This window comes from Aulonocara stuartgranti (genome assembly GCF_965226115.1).
Source record: "Aulonocara stuartgranti genome assembly, chromosome: 7".
Taxonomy (NCBI): Eukaryota; Metazoa; Chordata; class Actinopteri; order Cichliformes; family Cichlidae; genus Aulonocara; species Aulonocara stuartgranti.
This window is the reverse complement of record NC_138945.1, coordinates 55,630,891-55,648,394: the sequence shown is the minus strand read 5'-3', so window position 1 is coordinate 55,648,394 and position 17,504 is coordinate 55,630,891. Positions and strand designations below refer to the sequence as shown.

At 39.6% G+C, this 17,504-nt stretch overlaps 1 protein-coding gene across 1 annotated transcript; it reads right to left on the bottom strand.

The window, feature by feature from the left end:
- Positions 1-26: 26 nt before the first annotated feature.
- LOC309709476 (uncharacterized protein) lies at positions 27-16,845 on the bottom strand. Its single transcript, XM_082538091.1, has 25 exons — positions 16,665-16,845; positions 15,904-16,181; positions 13,896-14,006; positions 13,450-13,647; positions 12,385-12,486; positions 12,191-12,316; positions 12,041-12,101; positions 11,881-11,957; positions 11,608-11,705; positions 11,317-11,413; positions 11,138-11,217; positions 9,425-9,550; positions 7,889-7,952; positions 6,183-6,428; positions 4,648-4,758; positions 4,166-4,363; positions 3,847-3,948; positions 3,653-3,778; positions 3,507-3,567; positions 3,344-3,420; positions 1,869-1,966; positions 1,559-1,655; positions 1,348-1,427; positions 732-857; positions 27-644 (listed from the first exon to the last, which is right to left on the bottom strand). The coding sequence occupies exons 2-25, from the start codon at positions 16,111-16,113 to the stop codon at positions 593-595; spliced, it is 2,724 nt and encodes a 907-aa protein (XP_082394217.1). The 5' UTR covers positions 16,114-16,181; positions 16,665-16,845; the 3' UTR covers positions 27-592.
- Between the last annotated feature and the right edge of the window lie 659 nt (positions 16,846-17,504).

Genomic DNA, 17,504 nt, shown 5'->3' with positions numbered 1-17,504 from the left:
TGGATCAATTTTACCAGAGGACCAGAAACAGTCAGCACAGTTTATTTATTGTAAACTGAAACAGAATAACAAGAGCTGCATTTTAAAGTGGTTACAATTTTAATTTTGACAGAAAATAATGAAATTAATATTGTACAAATAGTGGTTTGTGAGAAACCAGAACATCAGTGACATAGTAGCTCATCTGGCTCACATGAAAAATGTGACTTTGGCCCCAGAGCACCGTGTGTGTAATGACCAATTAGGACATCATTGATTATATTCTGAATGAAACTGTAGGAGGAGATGCAATTCTTCTCAATTTTGAATGGACGGATGGCCAACAGATGGCTTTACCTCACCACACCTTTGAGCAATAAAATGATCATGTTTTATCTGCCAAATTGACTAAACTGAAAAAGAATGGCTACTGTTGATCAAGACACTCAAAGGCAACTTACGAGAACCCCAGACTTAACAATAGCATTAATAAGAAAGGTCATTCCCCCACTAGTGGCTTGATTTTAATAATCAGACAGATACAATTAGTTGGGTTTTTTTGATGCAAAAATGAAAAACACTCCTTTTACATCAGTGAAGGAAATGCAGTCTGTTATTTATGGAGGTAAGCGTCGAGCCAGAGGTCTCCTGAGGTTTTCAGTGACCTGATGAAAAGAAAAAAAATAGGAAAAACAAGTAAGTGTCTGTGTGTGTTTTCAACCTCGTCAATGCTCCATTATGATAATACTTACGTGACAATATCAGCAAGGCCTCGCCACAAAGTTTTCTCCTGGTAAGGAATCCCATGTTTCTCACAGAGTGCGCGGACCTGTGGCGCCACCAGGTGGTAGTTGTGGCGCGGCATGGTAGGGAACAAGCTTGAGAGAGAAAAGAAACAGGAAGCTTCTGTCAGATATGATAGCGTCTGAGAATTTGTGTTTTAAAGTCTCTCTATGTTGCCAAACAATTTCATATTAATGACAGCTGTTAAATTATGAAGGCACTGGAACGATGCATGCAGACTGGGCTCCTACAAAAAGTTCTGTCAGAAAAACTGTGTTTACAGAATGTGACTCCATGTCTGTGTGTGTGTGCTCCCCCCCACAGAGCTGCCATTAGAGGCAGTTTCACAAGTGGTTAAATGGGGAGGCCTGACTTTAGCATGTGATGACACCACTCTTTCACCATTTTTTTCTATATTTACAACAAGCGTGATGCTTGATTCTAGTTCCTGATTCAGAGAGGTTTTATGGACATTTGCTGCTTGTGTCTGCAAAATGGTTGTTTCTATTTTAATCCTAGTACTCGACTTTGTGAAAGCACACTGAACATACATTTGTCTGCATTTGCTGCACTCATTTCACTTACTGGTGCTCGATTTGAAAGTTGAGGTGCCCACTGAACCAGTCGTTGAAGAAGGACTGCTCAATATTACAGGTGGATTGTAACTGAAGACGAGAAAAAAGCCTAAATAAGATCAATATTTGTGATACAGGGACATTTATGAGGATTGGGCGATGGAAGAATCAAAGTGTCCAAAACCTTTGCACAACCTTGCTGGTAAAATAGGTACAGGTACCTGAATAGTCAGCCAGTCCTTGTGCTTTTCATGATCAATGTCCATCGGTATGTGATTCATCTGAGTCACCCACACAAACCAGTGACTCTCCAAAAACCTGCAAAATGAATAACAACATGATAACTTTCATTGTAGAAGGGATAATGGAAAGAATAGAAAAAAATCTTCCTAATAAGGTATACTACAACTGATAGGACCAGGTGACTCTTTCACCCAGAATCTAATCTAAGACAGTGTAACAACTAAAGTATGCCTTATTAGGAAGAGCAATCACATAATGCTTTGGTTAATTCTCTTTCTAAATATTTACCTGACAAAAAAAAAGAGCGCCACTGAGCCAAACACGCCGTATAGAGGTGCATAATAGTAGAAGTAGCGGAGGTAGTATGTCATGGCCCAAGCCAAATCCTTCACAAGACAAGAACATTCATATGATTTATATAATGTCTTACTTAACAAGAGTCATAATTCATCACTATCGTATTTGTACAATTGGGTCCATAATTTATTGGACATTTTTTGTAGTTTTGCCTCTGATCAGAACACAGTGCAGCCCTTCATCTGTCATAAGAGGTTTAACAAAAATGTTGCATTGACTGTTTGGGAATTACAGCCATTTCATACGCAGTCCTTTATTTTCAGAGGCTCAAAATTTAACTAACAAACTACTTCAATTTTATTTAATATAAGCAATATTTTTAGTACGTGTATGAAAATCCTGTGCAGCCAATGACAATTGGAAGATTAGCATAGATGCTCTGCTATCCCTTTACTGTAGACACCTTCAGCTGCTGTCTGCGTCACTTTCTGCCTCCACTTTTGTCTTCAGTAAATGAAAAGCTGCTCTGTTGGCCTGAGATCAGGTGACTGACTTGAGGAATTTCACATTCTTTGCCTTGAGAAACTCCTGTTTCACTAAGCACCAGTGGGGATACTGGCAGACATACAGGTTCATGCATAACACTGCCTTCACCATATTTGACAGACAATTGGGTTTCTCTCCTTCTCCATACTTTTCTCTTCACATTATTCTGGTACAAGTTCTTCTTGTTTTCATCTGTCCAAAGATTTTTACAGACCTTTGCAGGTTTTTTCACATAATTTCTGGCATAGTCTGGTCTTCCAGTTCTTAAGCATAATCTGCTGTATGTATCTTGTTTTAAACCCTCTGTATTTTCATTCACAAAGGTGTGTCTCGATCACAGACCTTGACGATGATACTTTAACTTCCTCGAGCGTGTTCTTGACTTGGTTAGATGTTTTACGGCTGTTTTTCGTAACCATGGAAATAGTTCTGCCATCGTGCACTTCAGTTGTCTTCTGTGATCTTTCAGGTCTTTTGGTGTTACTGAGCCGGCTGTCCACTCATTCTTTCTAAGAATATGTCTCAAATCATTGATTTGGGCACTCCTAAAGTTTTTGCTGTCTCTCTGATAGGTGTAAATGATGGCCGGCCTCCTTCCCTTGCAGTGACATCAGTTTGGGCTTAATATTTAAAAAACAATGAAAAGCTACTAAATGCTAGTTCAATATTTGAAATGAACTTTGCTTTTCGTTCTTTTATCTGGTTAATTTGTCACAGAATAATCAGTTAGTAGTTTAAGCCTCTGAAAATGAGGAGAAACTGTGTGTTTGCTACCACCTGTGCTATTCTGATTTTACTGTAATATTTTTCTTTAGCACTCTAAGCTCACGTTTCCTTTGCTAGGCTAAATACAGCCTGATACATCAAATGGAAAATAATTATACAAACTGCACTACACCACTCAGAGGCTGAGAGCTTACCAGCCAGTATCGCCGGGTTATCATGGTGTGCATTATATTAAAGTTGTAGAAAACTGGAATGAGCAGCGGAGGTCCCACTGAAAGAGAAAAAAAAAGACAAGGCTTTTTAAAACAAAGCTGTCATAGTTTTTTATTCTTGTTAAATGACTCTGAAGAAACATACAGAGAAAGAAGTACTGGTGTTGGTGATTGTAGGGCATGTGCTTGATCTTCTTTATCCCGTACTGTAACACAGAGGTAAACAGAGGGTGATGAGAAGTTGGATCATATGACTGAAGAAATTAGAAACATTAGTGCTGTGCTACTTGCCTCCACTGGTATAGTCTGTCCAAGTACAAAGGTGTCCAGCGTGTTGATATCGGGGTCCTTGGTGAAGATGTTGGGTTTAGCGTGATGCTGGAAATGTCTGTGATTCCACCAGTTGGCCGAAGCTCCCTGAGAAAATCGATCTTTTAATACCTGTGTTTAATTTATATGAAAAAAATATAACTGAGAGAGGTTACCTTTAAATGACCAATGACAAACTTGTGGACAGCGTGGTTCCAGGTGGACTTTTTGAAGACCGACAGGTGACCAAAGTCATGCTGCAGCCATCCAGCCTGCGCCTAAAGAAGTAGCAAGCATTATGTGATGTTTTTGGCTGGTTTATTCTGAGATTCTACTACAATAGAACTAATCCTCTTACTGACGAAGGTTGAGGATTAGTTATCTCATTATCTCAAACTTTGTGTTTAATGTAAGCATCCACCTTTGTAAAAGTGTATATGTCAGAAAATAAGGAAATACATATTAGGATCCATTTAAAGTTTATGTCTGAATTACCTGAGCGGTTGCTAAAATCACCGAGCACAGTAAGGTGGGTATCCAGCCCGTCCCACACATTGAAACAAGCATCCATCCGAGGGCTTCTAGCAGCACGATGTGACCGAGGTGGAGGAAGAAAAACAAAGGCTGACCTTGAAGCAGACCCTGCTTCTCTACCTGAGCTCGCAAGGTTTTGAAATCCTGCACGATGGCTGCCTGGGTTCAGAGAAGAAGAAACAAACAGTTCTGTAAAGCTGAGAGGATGTTATGTACTAATGTGACACTTGTGAAATCAAGAAAAATGTTTGCATTTTAGCCGTTTTAGGTTTTGATTCAGAGAAACGAGGCATTAAACCCGGCAATGAAACCTGAGCATCAGGAATCTCAGCTGTTCCCAGCACTGTAAAATGCATGAATAGGAATTCAGATCTGTGAAAAGGCTGGCCTACTTCTGTTCCGCATCTAAACAAGGTCCTTTATTCAGGGAATCAAAGGCTCACATTTTTGTCTTGGTCCTGACTTGGCTCTGTTGCTGCCAACTCTCCAAGCAGCAGCGGCTTCAGAAACTTTTGCACGAACTTGGAATCAGGATGAAAAGCAGTGAATGCCTCCTGAAAGAGAGAAAATTGGAAATGTAAGCTAGTAGAAATTATTTAGTGGTTGAAAATAGTTTTGATCCTTCTGAGGGGTCACAAAATCAAAAAGAAACCTCTGGTAAACATACTTATGTATTTGCAACCATGTTGCGTAAAAACAAGTTTACTACCACCGGTATTATTTTTATTTTTCATGAATCATTATTCATAAAACCTCAAAGGGGAACTCTCGTTCTGTTAGAGCTCCAAAGAATGAATAGACATGTAAGGAGTGGCAAAAGGTCCAGGTGTAGACTGTAGACTGGTGTGTAAACTACTTTTCATGCAGGACATATTTAAAGTAAATATCAAGTGAATCAAATTAATTCCAAGCATGTTTTTCTTAACAACAGCATTCACAAATATATGCAGAAAGAAGGAGACACAGTGGGAGAAAGACTTGCTGGCTTTGTGTTGTAGAAGGTCTAAATATTCTTACAGCCATGATCAGTATCCATAAAAAATTAATTAGTAGGTAGTAGATAGAAAAAGATTAATTGATAAAATTAAATGCCAATTAACAAAACAGTAAGACCACTAAGAACAACCGAAAGATAGAGAAAATGTGTGTCTTAAGATTAAGATAAAACTGTTAACACAGAGTTGATCTCTGATAGGAGGTCTCCTCCAGAGGTGTGGAGATGCATGATCTCCCTTACTCACCCCAGAACAGTTAAAAGTGTTTTTTCTGAGGATCTAAGAGATTATTACATGAATGAAAGCTCTGACAGAAATGTTGGAATGACTATTTAATACCCAGGAATGTGTCCATTTCAAGTATATTAGTAACTATACTTGCCAGTACGATTAAGCAGAGTAAAAAGTAGACTTAAAGAGTTTAAATAGTGTCCAGTGCCATCTGCTCTGTGGAGCCATCCATGGATCCAATTCCAGTGTTTGTACAGCATGTGTTTTTTATGTTTAATATATTTGCTTATATCGGTAAACAGGATTTATGAAAGGGTTATATAATATGAAAAGCAATGACCTCTTTTGAAAGTATCTTTTAGACATTTTTAATGTCAGTGCCACTTTTTACCTTGATAAATAAAGGATATATAAAATTCCCAAAAAAGTTTCTTTGTACCTGACAGCAATGTTTGTTTCTGGCTCAAAATGAATCGATCATAGGCCAACAAGTCATTTACAGTCGTGTAAATACCGGAATTTTTTTAACCGTTTAACAGTTAAAAAAACAAAACAAAAAAACCGTGGTCCACCTCCAACACGTTCTCACTCCCAGAATTGTAGTTAATCACAATATTTAGGTGGTATTCATAAACACCACAACTTTCATATTATTAAAAATAAAATAAAAACAAGCAAACATAAATGCACAAGCCCGTGCATTCTGAATTTATTTTCAAGGAAAGTACATAAAACATATAAACGTAATATACCGTGGCATCCTCTCCAGCATAGTGGCCGATGACGCGAAACCCTCCTGGATGCCTTTTGGCCCACTGAGTGATGTTGTAAACCTTTCGATCGATGACCAGCCATTGATCATTCCTGCTGTTGTGGCTCTGCACTTCCTCCCAGGTGTAAACGCCTTTAGCTTTCCCACTGTCCGGCTCTCCCGGCACCGTCTGCTGGCTTCCACGTCCCATCCTCACCGCTGCCTCTGGTCTGAATGCACCTGAGCTCTAAAGTGCCAGTCCGACCTGGGTGTAAAAAAGGGGCCCTTTTAACCGTTTACGCAAGGAGCAGCACACGCAGGGAAGATGTAGTTTGATGCTAGTGTTTTCTTGAGTTTAATACACCGAATGTAGCGCAAGGAAAACAAAGAAGAGTGCAACATCCTCATTAATAATTCATGAGATCCCACAGCCTCCAACTGAAGCTGCTGGTGAAGCAAAAGCTCCAAGATTTTGTGTCGACATTAAACATCAACCTAGCCGCCAGATGCATCGATACTCAGCACATAAGTTTGTTTTATACGTGAATGCACAGGCTGGAAAAAGTCCAGTCGAGGTTAACGTGTAAAAACCCAACACAAAAGTGACTAAAGCGCCACCAAAACGGATTAATCGTCCCACAACTGAACAATTAAACAACAAGGGTGGGTGTCCGTGCAGGCAATAACACGAAGAGGATGAATGTTAACTTACAGCATCCGGCTTTCAACTTCTCTCCTCGGGTTTCAGTCACAATAGAGCGGTTAAAAAGGTTCAGTTCCGCTTTATGTAGCGATCATCAAGTACAAACTCCAAGCAGATCATTCGAGGGTGTCTGGGCCAATCGGCGCTCAGTATATCCCCCCCCCCCCCCCCCCCCCCCCCCCTCGCTGGCCAGGGTGGCCTCAATAAGCTCCCTGCACATTTTCTAATTCAGAAAGGGCAACCGGTTTAATGGCTCTAACTTTGTTTGATGTGGTATAAGCCATTTGTTTCGCCCTTCTTCTTCTTCTTCTTCTTCTTTTTAAAAAAATACAGTGCAACCAACGAATTTGCAAATACAATAAGTGAAGCCTCTTAGTGATGCCTGATGTTACTCCTTGTCCAAGTTAATGGTCGATGAGTCAGTGGGTTTGAAAATAAGTCATTGGGAAGGAAGGAAGAGGGGTCCCCGGTCTTATAATGTGCACTCACTTTGCATGACTATCATTTGCTCATTGTCTTTCAGAGACAGCAATTTCAGTATCATTCCCTGAATTTGATGTCTATGCTGACCTCCAGTGGCTTAACTTGCTATCTTTCTGCAGGGTATCAGTGTGCAGATGTACTCTGATACCCTGTAATAGTACTGCTACTGCTGCAATAAAGCAATCCGCTAATCAGTCTGCGCCTTTTTAAGTTCTGACTGAAATGTCAGAAAGGAGTGATTAAAATCTTTATTTCCGTGACAGATGCATACAGCGTGGCACAAGGAAAAGCAATGTCCATTGGTATGGTACACTGCCATAAAAATCTGCCTATGCTAGCACAAATTACCACTTAAAGAAATCCAGCTGTTAATAATGTTATTGATGGCATCTTTTCTTGCCATTACCTGTCACTGTATCCTAAAAACTTTGCATCTATAGCATACACTTTCTGTCAGAAGTGATCGTGCATTTAGGAAACTACAGTTTAATTTGTGATAGACTGCAAATGATTGGCCTGACTGTATTTTCTGCAGGACTGTTGACTGTTTGGAGGTCCCGACTGGAGCCACGAACCCTGTTGTCCCTGAACAAAGAAGAAGTGGAGGCTGTGTTTGGAGATGAAGGCTGTCGTGTCTACTCATAGGTCACTGTGCAGAAAGAACACAGGTCAGTCACAAACATCTGTCAAACTGCTTACACAGCTGTTTAATTCATAGACGTGCTTGTTTGTTGAAAAGCTCAGAGCCTTTGGATACTGTAGATACTGTGTGAATAAGACCCACATTCAGACTTTCAACAATTATCTGAGCACGTTAGGACAAGTAGATATACACAGGTACATAAAAAAAACAGGTGTCAGGTGTCAGAGTCTTAGTGATTATAGATCATCACTGAGCACACATTACATCTTTGAGGCAAAGATCAGTAATCCAGTGTGATACGTTTCTGAATATTTTACTGTTTATTCTCTAGTTATAACATACCCTATATCAGAAACAAAGTCAAACTTTAATTTTGAGTCCAAATAGGTTTCATTTTGTTTTATTGATCTCAAATGATTATTTTTGTTTTTATTTCTTTCTTTCATGAAAAAATAGCCCTAAAACCTCATTGTGTAGCTCTGCTGTTAATAACCATGATTGGTTTTGAAACGCCTGTTTGAACAACTCACAACCGGTAAGATTAATTAGCGACATAACCTCTCAGAGATGTGGAGAGAATCAGATAAAAACGTGTCCACCATATGGTCTTGGTAAGCAACTTAAAAGTAACATAAAATTATCACGATTTTGCAGGGTTTCAGCATGACTTAGCAAGAAATGCTTCTGCATTTTGTTGTTTTCGTCATTAAAAGTGAGGTTATATGCAGTATATATGTTGCTGCCGTAAAGTGTCATTTACATTGAGCTTTTTGTTGGAATGTGTTTTCTAAAATAGATTTGGTGACGGTTTCTTTCAACACGGTTTCTTTATTGTATACTGAAAGAGCAGAACAGAAGAGCTGTATTTAAAGTTACACAAAGTTGCACGTTAGACAGGAGATAATAAACATTTTAATATATAGTTTGTTGTTTGAATGAAAACAAATTATCCTGTTTAATCATTCAAATATTATCACAAGATAGAAAAATGAAAACTCATTTTAAATGAGTCACAGGGGCAAGTTTCACAACTGTGTTTATAACATCACACCGCTGCTGATCAAGATATTCTTAAGGCAACTTAGGAAAACCCTGTGATCTATAAAAATCAGCAAATCTGAAAACCAAAGTAAGACTTAACAATAACACCAATAATGAGAAAGATCCTTCCCACAATTTCGACTGAATTTTAAACTTGAAATGGATACAATCGCTTTCTGATGAAAAAGAGAAAAACGCTTCCTCTACATCAGTCAAGGAAATGCCGTCTGTTATTTATGGAGATATGCATCGAGCCACAGATCCCCCGAGCTTTTCAGTGACCTGTAAAAGTCCAAAAGAAAAGTCAATCTTTCCATAAAAGAAGACTGAGCCATGCACTGTATTTACAATCTTTCTAACAGTCTGCACTTACGTGACAATATCAGCAAAGCCTCGCCAAAACGTTTTCACCCGGTAAGGAATCCCATGTTTCTCACAGAGTGCGCGGACCTGTTGGGCAACCAGGTGGTAGTTGTGGCGCGGCATGGTAGGGAACAAGCTTGAGAGAGAAAAGAAAGAGGAATTTTCCCTCAGATATGACGCCATGATTCACTTTGATGTAGGCAAAGAGAGAGTTTCGTGGATCTTTAATGCTTGTACAGTTTTGTGCAAATGTCCTGAGCTACTCCTCATTTCTTTACGTTTTGCTGGGAAAATGAATAATAGGTCAATAATTTATTAAAAGATGCATAAATAAGTAGTTTTCGGGAATAGTTATCCAGACTTCTAGAAAGACATTCGAAGCTTATTTTTGGGTGCTGCTTCACTGCTTCAACAATGCTGAGGTCTGGGCTCTGGGGAGTCCAGTTGTGTTGTTGTTCTGTGTTTCACTGCACTGGGACTGTGTGTGATCATCATTATAAATGCAATGGTCAATTAGATGTTTTTCGTGGAAAACGTGTGATGTGGTGAATCAAAATCTGACTGTTCTTTTCTGTGTTCATAATTCCGTCAACTTCAACACTGGCTGAAATGCAGCCCCAAAACATGACAGAGCCTCCACCATGTTTGGATGTAGACACTCGCTGTTGTGCCTCTCTCCTTCTTCGATCGTCGCTTGTCATATTGATGAGAATTTTGTTGATCACTCAGTAAGACCTGTTGTCACTGATTTTCAGTACAGCTCTTGTGTTATTACCTCAGCCTTTTTTTCCCCATGCTTGCTTAAAAATGAAGTCTCGACAGCCACCCATCCACTACCGGTAACAAAGTGCTTAAAGATACAATGTCACAATAGTTGTTTGCTAAGTTGTTTGTTATACATAGACGCTTGAGTTCCTTTTTTTAATGCTCGAATTATTCATAGGTCAGTATTAAGTAGTTTAACAAACAAAGAAACGTTCCTCTGAGAATAGTCAACTGATATTGAATAAAAAACCCGAAAACCTTAAGAAACTGTTGCTGAAGACCGCTGTAAAAAGTTGCAATAAAGTCTGGCTCCTTTTAAGCAAAATATAAAGGTCATGTTATGGAGTAACGTGATGAGTTGCTTTTTCTGATGATTCACTTTTCACTAACAAACCCAACACCGTTAACAGTTAAGTGGCTTTATAAACAATAAAATATTCTTTTGAAAATGATCAGGGACAAAGGAGAACTATTGCTCAAGAACCTTTATAAAAATTACAGGGAAGTCTGGCTCATTGGAGGGAAATTCACTAGCTGCGACCACATTATCATTTAGGTTCAACTCCATTTCTAGACGGTAACAACAGATGGTGCACGCATGAATGGAGGGTGCGGTTTTTGGGAGGACTCAGAGGGGAGTGGCAGCCACTCCCAGACCAGACAAACCCCCGTGTACGAATGAGAGGCGAATAAATTGGAAAAGGGAGGCAGTGTGAGGCAAAAAACCGAGAACAAACAGCTTGTCGTGCAGGCGGGTCATATATAGACAGAGAAGGGGAGTGTATGAGGTGTAGTCCTGTTCCTGAAATTCTGATAAATTATCTCAAGACATTTGAACAGTATTGTATCTGTAGAACAACTGTTTCTTATTTAATATCAGTAATCGACTTTGAACTCTCAGCAGTGTGAGCATGCTGAACATACATTTGTCTGCATTTGCTGCACTCATTTCACTTACTGGTGCTCGATTTGAAAGTTGAGGTGTCCACTGAACCAGTCGTTGAAGAAGGACTGCTCAATATTACAGGTGGATTGTAACTGTCAAAAGGCCACGAAGGAGTTAATAAAAACATAATAAAGGGAATGTTTTAGTCATCAAATGTCAGCAGTGCCTGCTGGTAAAAGTAGTACAAGTACCTGCATGGTCAGCCAGTCCCTGTGCTTTTCATGATCGATGTCCATCGGTATGTGATTCATCTGAGTCACCCACACAAACCAGTGACTCTCCAAAAACCTGTAACATTAAAAACAATATAATACTTTTGATTGAAAAGATGCTATAACATGATGCTAAAGAGTACCACAGTCTGTGTTACAGTTTGAGTCAGTCTGTTAATTGGTAACAAATCATGAGTTAATTATTTACATATCAGTAGTATTAGGAAGAGCATTAAAAAAATTTGGTTGACTTGTTTTATAAATATTTACCTGACAAAAAACATGAGTGCCAATGAGCCAAACACGCCATACAGCGGGATGTAACAGGAGAAGAATCGAAAGTAGTACGACAAGGACCACGCCAGATCCTTCACAAGACAAAAAAGTTCATTTTATCCTGATAATTTCTGCTTAAAAATAATCTTAATTCACCATATTCTTATTTTAAACTTATTCTGTTTTTACTTTAATGTTTTTCTTTAGCCCTTATCCTTAAATATTTAATTAAAACAAAACTAAACCATCTGTAGCCTGACAGCTTACCACCCAGTCACGCCGGGATATCATGGTCTTCATTATCTGCATGTAGAAATAAACTGGAATGAGCAGCGGTGGTCCCACTGAAAGAAAAATACAAAAAGATTTACTTTAAAATTGCAACATTGTGAAATTATAGTTTTTATTCTTCTCAGACAAAACATACAGAGAAAGAAGTACTGGTGTTGGTGATTGTAGGGCATGTTTTTGATCTTCTTTATCCCGTACTGCAACACAGAGGTAAAGAGGGGGTGTTAAGAAGTTGGACCGTATGAATGTTTGAAGAAATCAAAAATATTCGTTTAGTCCCGCTTGCCTCCACAGGTTGAGTCTGGCCAAGCACAAAGACATTCAGCATGTTGATATCGGGGTCCTTGGTGAAGATGTTGGGTTTAGCGTGATGCTGGAAATGTCTGTGATTCCACCAGTTGGCCGAAGCTCCCTGAGAAAATCGATCTTTTAATACCTGTGTTTGATTTATATGAAAAGAATATAACTGAGAGAGGTTACCTTTAAATGACCAATGACAAACTTGTGGACCAGGTGATTCCAGGTGGACTTTTTGAAGACCGACAGGTGACCAAAGTCATGCTGCAGCCATCCAGCCTGTGACTAGAGAAGAAGGAACAGCTGTTATACTGGCCACATACAGCCAGAGCCTGTGCTGCAGGTGGTCAATTTAGGACTACGTTCCATCACTGGACTCGTAAAAAGACAAGAGCAGGAATCGAAACTGAGTGCTTAGAGGGTCTGAAACCCAAGCTTTGCCCCACAGTGCAGCTCCAGAAGCCACCTAAGTGTCCTTATCTAGAGGACCTTGAGCTGCCTGAGCCACAGGACGTAGAGTCCAAACTGTCCGTTGACCCTTCACCTCTGGCCCCTGGTGGATTCAGCCGATCTTGGCCACCTGAGGAATCCAGTCCTCTGCCAGTTACGAGCCAAGCCACCAGAGATGTCCCTTTACCTCCTGCCATGCCTCAGGAATGGTCCAGTCTCTGTCACAGGCCTCCGTGCCCACCCCCTGAACAACTCTGTGTTCATCCCTCTGCTGGGGCCCTGAATTGCTTCATTTTCTCTGTTGGTCCATGCCATCCCACAGATCTGAGCCTCGGCCATGCTGCCCCTCTGTTTCAGCCAAATGAACAGCTACCCTGTTCTACTAGCCCCCAGCCCTTGTGTTGTTGCTTTTTGTTTTTCATCCCTGGAGACTTCCATCACCCATTTGGGTCAGCTGAGTTTGTGTCAGGTGGGGATACACTGTGTCATGGACACTGAAGTTTTGGATTATTCCTTTTGTTTTTAAATTCTTGTATTTTTGGTGTTTTTAATCTTTTGAGTTTTGTACATAGCATTCATTTCCTGGTGGGTTTCTTTATGCTTTTGTCTTTAGGTGTTTTTTGTTTTTTGCAAACTATCTTTTGCCAAGATGAAAGTTATAGTTCATATTCAATTTCCTGAGTTTTAGTTTATCCTGCATGTGTTTCCCTGTTGTTTAGTCCCTGTCTGTGTTACTTGCAGAAATGCATACTAGGACCCATTTAAAGTTTATGTCTGAAAAGTTCATGTCTCAATTACCTGAGCAGTTGCCAGCAAAACTGAGCAAAGTAAGGTCAGGATCCAGCCCGTCCCCCACATTGAAACAATGAGCCATGGAAGGGCTTCTAGCAGAATGATGTGACTGAGGTGGAGGAAGAAAAACAAAGGCCGAGCTCGAAACAGACCCTTTTTCTCCACCTGATCTCGTAGAGTTTCAAAATCCTGCACGAGGGCTGCCTGGGTGCAGAGAAGAAGAAACAAACCATTCTAAAAAGCTGAAAAGGTGATGCACTGATATCACATTTGTAAAAGTGTTTGTTTGTTCAAGGTAACAAAACCTGACCATCTAGAATCTCAGATGCTCCCAACACTCAGCACTTCATAATTAACAAAACAGATCTGCTAATTTTTTAACTTACATTTATTTCACAACATCACTCACATGTTATCAATAAAAAAATAAGGGACTTTAATTAAAGGCTCACATTTTTGTCCCGGTCCTGGCTTGGCTCTGTTGCCGCTAACTCTCCGATCAGCAGCGGCTTCAGAAACTTTTGCGCAAACTTAAGATCAGGATGGAAAGCAGTGAATGCTTCCTAAAAAACAAAGAAACAAGCAAAAAGAAAAAGAAAAAAAGAAAGAAAGAAATTTAATCAAAAACAAAAAAGTTTTCAGATCCTAAAAAAAACTGTTTAAAGATAAATTCTCACATGATTTAATTGTTCATAGTAATGCCACAGCATTAAAGCAGCAGTGTTACCATCTGGCAGACGTTACAGGAGCCTGTCTGCTCGGACTACAAGACTTAAAAACAGTTTTTACCACCAAGCCATACGACACCTCAACCACAACACTTAAACACACACACACACTCCACAGGACGCACTCAGAAGCTACCCTGCAGCTTCACAACTCTGTTTAATCTGCACTGGTCACTCCACTTTATTGTTATTGATATTTATATTTAAAAAAGTGCAATACTGTAATTTTCTGCTGCTCATTCCTGTGCAATATCCCATCTGCCCTCCCGTCATATTTCTTTTCAAGATTTTCTTATTTAATCAATAGTGTACATATATTTATATTTATAGATTCATATATATTTAGTCATCTTTTCTCTTTTACCACGTCTCTCTAATATTTTGCTCTTTACTATTTTTCTATTTTTTTAATTATTATTTTTTATTATATTTTCTTCTACTGTACCTGCTGCTGAGTGACTGCTGTTCGTCAAACACATTTCATTGCAATGTTGACCCTGTGCTAACTTGCATATGACAAATAAAACTGAAAACTGAAAACTGAAACAGCAATTCATTGCTGTATAGCAAAGCTGTGTACAGTCATAGTTGAGGGGTTTCAAATATGGGGGCCACCCTCACACAATGAGACAAAAAATGAATATTGACCAGAATAAAATGGAAAACAAGCTTCTGCATCAGTTCTGTACTTGTGTCAGTATTTTGGAGTTTCTAATATTTTTGTTCTTGAACAGTTATTTAGGGCGTGTGTGAAAGCCCTTTCTGTCACAATTGCAAGGAACTTATCAATATGCGAGGAGTGCCAGGGGACTAGCACAGACACTATGTTTTGTAAGAAATGAGAAACCACTGAGTTTTTATCTCTAAAATAAAATACTAATAAGATACTCTTTACCCTTCCAATGTTGCAATAAAATCTATTTATTTATTATTTCATTAATTGCTGTCAATTTGAGATACTAGAAAAGTCAAGTCAGAATAGAGTAAAATAAATAAATAATTGATAAAACAAATAACTAAATAAACGACAGCTCTGAAGAGTTTTCTTGAAAAATGTCAGTAGAATGTCTCTTTCAGTGTTTTGGAGCTGCCACAGAAAAAAAATCATGAACTGCTTTATCCGGCTTAACGGTAGAAGGTTGCTTTGAGGAACTGAGAGATCAAGAAGTATTAGGAGCAGAGAAGTCAAAGGAGCTTGGAAAGAAAAGCGTCTGGACTTCTTTAAGTTGCTTGAAGACGTTTCACCTCTCATCCGAGAAGTTTCTTCAGTTCTAAGGTCAAATGGTGGAGAGTCCCAGATATAAACCTAGTGGGAGTAACCCCCCACAGAGGGACAAAAGGACCCCCCCCCCTGAAGAAGCTTCTCGGATGAGAGGTGAAACGTCTTCAAGCAACTTAAAGAAGTCCAGACGCTTTTCTTTCCAAGCTCCTTTGACTACGATGACCTGGATGACTGAGAACTAGGAGCAGAGTTTGGCAAAAAGGATGAAACTGCTTTTTAAACTTCAAAAATCTGGACTTCTGGATTTTTCCCCCCTGAAAAGTGACAGTTGAAGTGTCAACCATTCGTACATCCATTTATCCTCTTTCAAATGTTCCTCCATGTCTGGGTCACGGGGAGTATCAGGTAATGTTTCGTGAAATGAACGAAGAGAAACCTACTTTGTCATTTGATGTCTTTCAAAATAAAATCACATGAAAAAAAGCACAGGTCTGTATAATGAAAACGTACCGTGGCATCCTCTCCAGCATAGTGGCCGATGACTCGAAACCCTCCTGGATGCCTTTTGGCCCACTGAGTGATGTTGTAAACCTTTCGATCGATGACCAGCCATTGATCATTCCTGCTGCAGTGGCTTTGCACCTCCTCCCAGGTGTAAACACCTTTAGCTTTCCCGCTGGCAGGCTCTCCTGGCCCCGTCTGCTGGCCTCCACGTCCCATCCTCACCGCTGTCTCTGGTCTAAATTCACCTGAACTCTAGAGGGTCAGTCAGCCGCAAAGTTTCACACCTGGATGTAAAAAGGGCGGATTCAGGGAGGAAAACTCATAGGGTGGATGTTACTGGTATACTGTTGCTTTCTTTAGTTTAATAAGTTGACTGTGGCACAGAAAAACAAAGAGGAGTGCAACATCACTAACTAATAATTCATGATGAAATCCGAATACCATCTATTGGAGCTACAGTTGAAGCAGGTCGGTTTTCACCCACTGACTTTGCGTCATTCGTCTTTATCGGCATTAAACGCCGATCTAACTGTTAGACGCACATTTTCACTTAAAAACAGGAAATTGAACAATATTGAGGACACAAGTGCTTTTTATACGTGAATGCACAGGTTAAAAAATAACTAGTCAACGTTAATGTGTAAAATCTAGACACAGAAATGACTGTAGCGCCATGGAAAAAAGCGTTAATTAAATAATTAAATAATAGCGGCAGATAACGGGCGGCTGGCTGTGCACGCCAAAACATGAAGATGATATTTACTCACAGCATCCAGATTTTAAACCAGCCTCCCCGGGTTTCGGGCACGTTAAAAGATCGATTCAGTGAGCTCAAGTCCTTTTTATATAACAATCATCCCCAAAAACCCATCCTCTGCCTTCCCTATACGCACACCATTTCATCCACGCACTCCTTCTGTACAAACTCTGAGCAGATCATTCGAGGTGTCTGAGCCAATCGGCGCACAGTACATTCTTGTCCCCTGGCCAGTGTGCCATAGGCTCAATAAACTGCTCGTCTGAACAGTGCAAAGTCGTTTGAGCGCACAGACGAAAAATAGTTTTAGTCTGGGAGATGTCACACACAGTTTCTGACAGTTTCTGATTTGATAGAAGGATTAAAGACACGGGAGGTCTTTAAGGGGCAACCCTGCTATTCATTTATTTACTTTTTGTTGTTTTTGTTTCGTTTTTTAATTTTTTGTTACCTCCCCCAAAATGCTTCTATACCTAATTAACCCGTTTAACTCCTAACTCCCATTTTTTTCTCCAAATAGTTTAATGTTGTATGTCTAAAAAGTTTACAATTATTGCACATTTGAAATTGCTTCTTCTTCTTTTTCTTTTTTCTTTTTTTCAAAAATATTATATCAAAACACACGCTCCATAAAAACATGCAGACCATCAACGGGTAAACAAAATGCAGGACTCTTGGATATCAGACATGTCGAAAGCATTGTTGTGTCAAGCTTAAAGTGATGTTGACGCCAATTGTAATCATTATTGTGCTGGCAGTGCTCCAGTAAGAGCAGAAAGTTTCCATCTCTAAGGCCATTTTTATTTTATATGCCCTCCTGATCGCCAAACGACCATAATGCCAGCGATAA

What these genes read in the sequence shown, in the direction of transcription:
- LOC309709476 (XM_082538091.1), bottom strand. Translation starts at nt 16,113, where the DNA reads ATGGGACGTGGAGGCCAGCAGACGGGGCCAGGAGAGCCTGCCAGCGGG. An exon ending in GCCAGACTCAACCTGTGGAG is followed by an intron (nt 12,102 to 12,190) that starts GCAAGCGGGACT and finishes TCTGTGTTGCAG; the next exon opens with TACGGGATAAAGAAGATCAA. An exon ending in GGGACTGGCTGACCATGCAG is followed by an intron (nt 11,218 to 11,316) that starts GTACTTGTACTA and finishes GCCTTTTGACAG; the next exon opens with TTACAATCCACCTGTAATAT.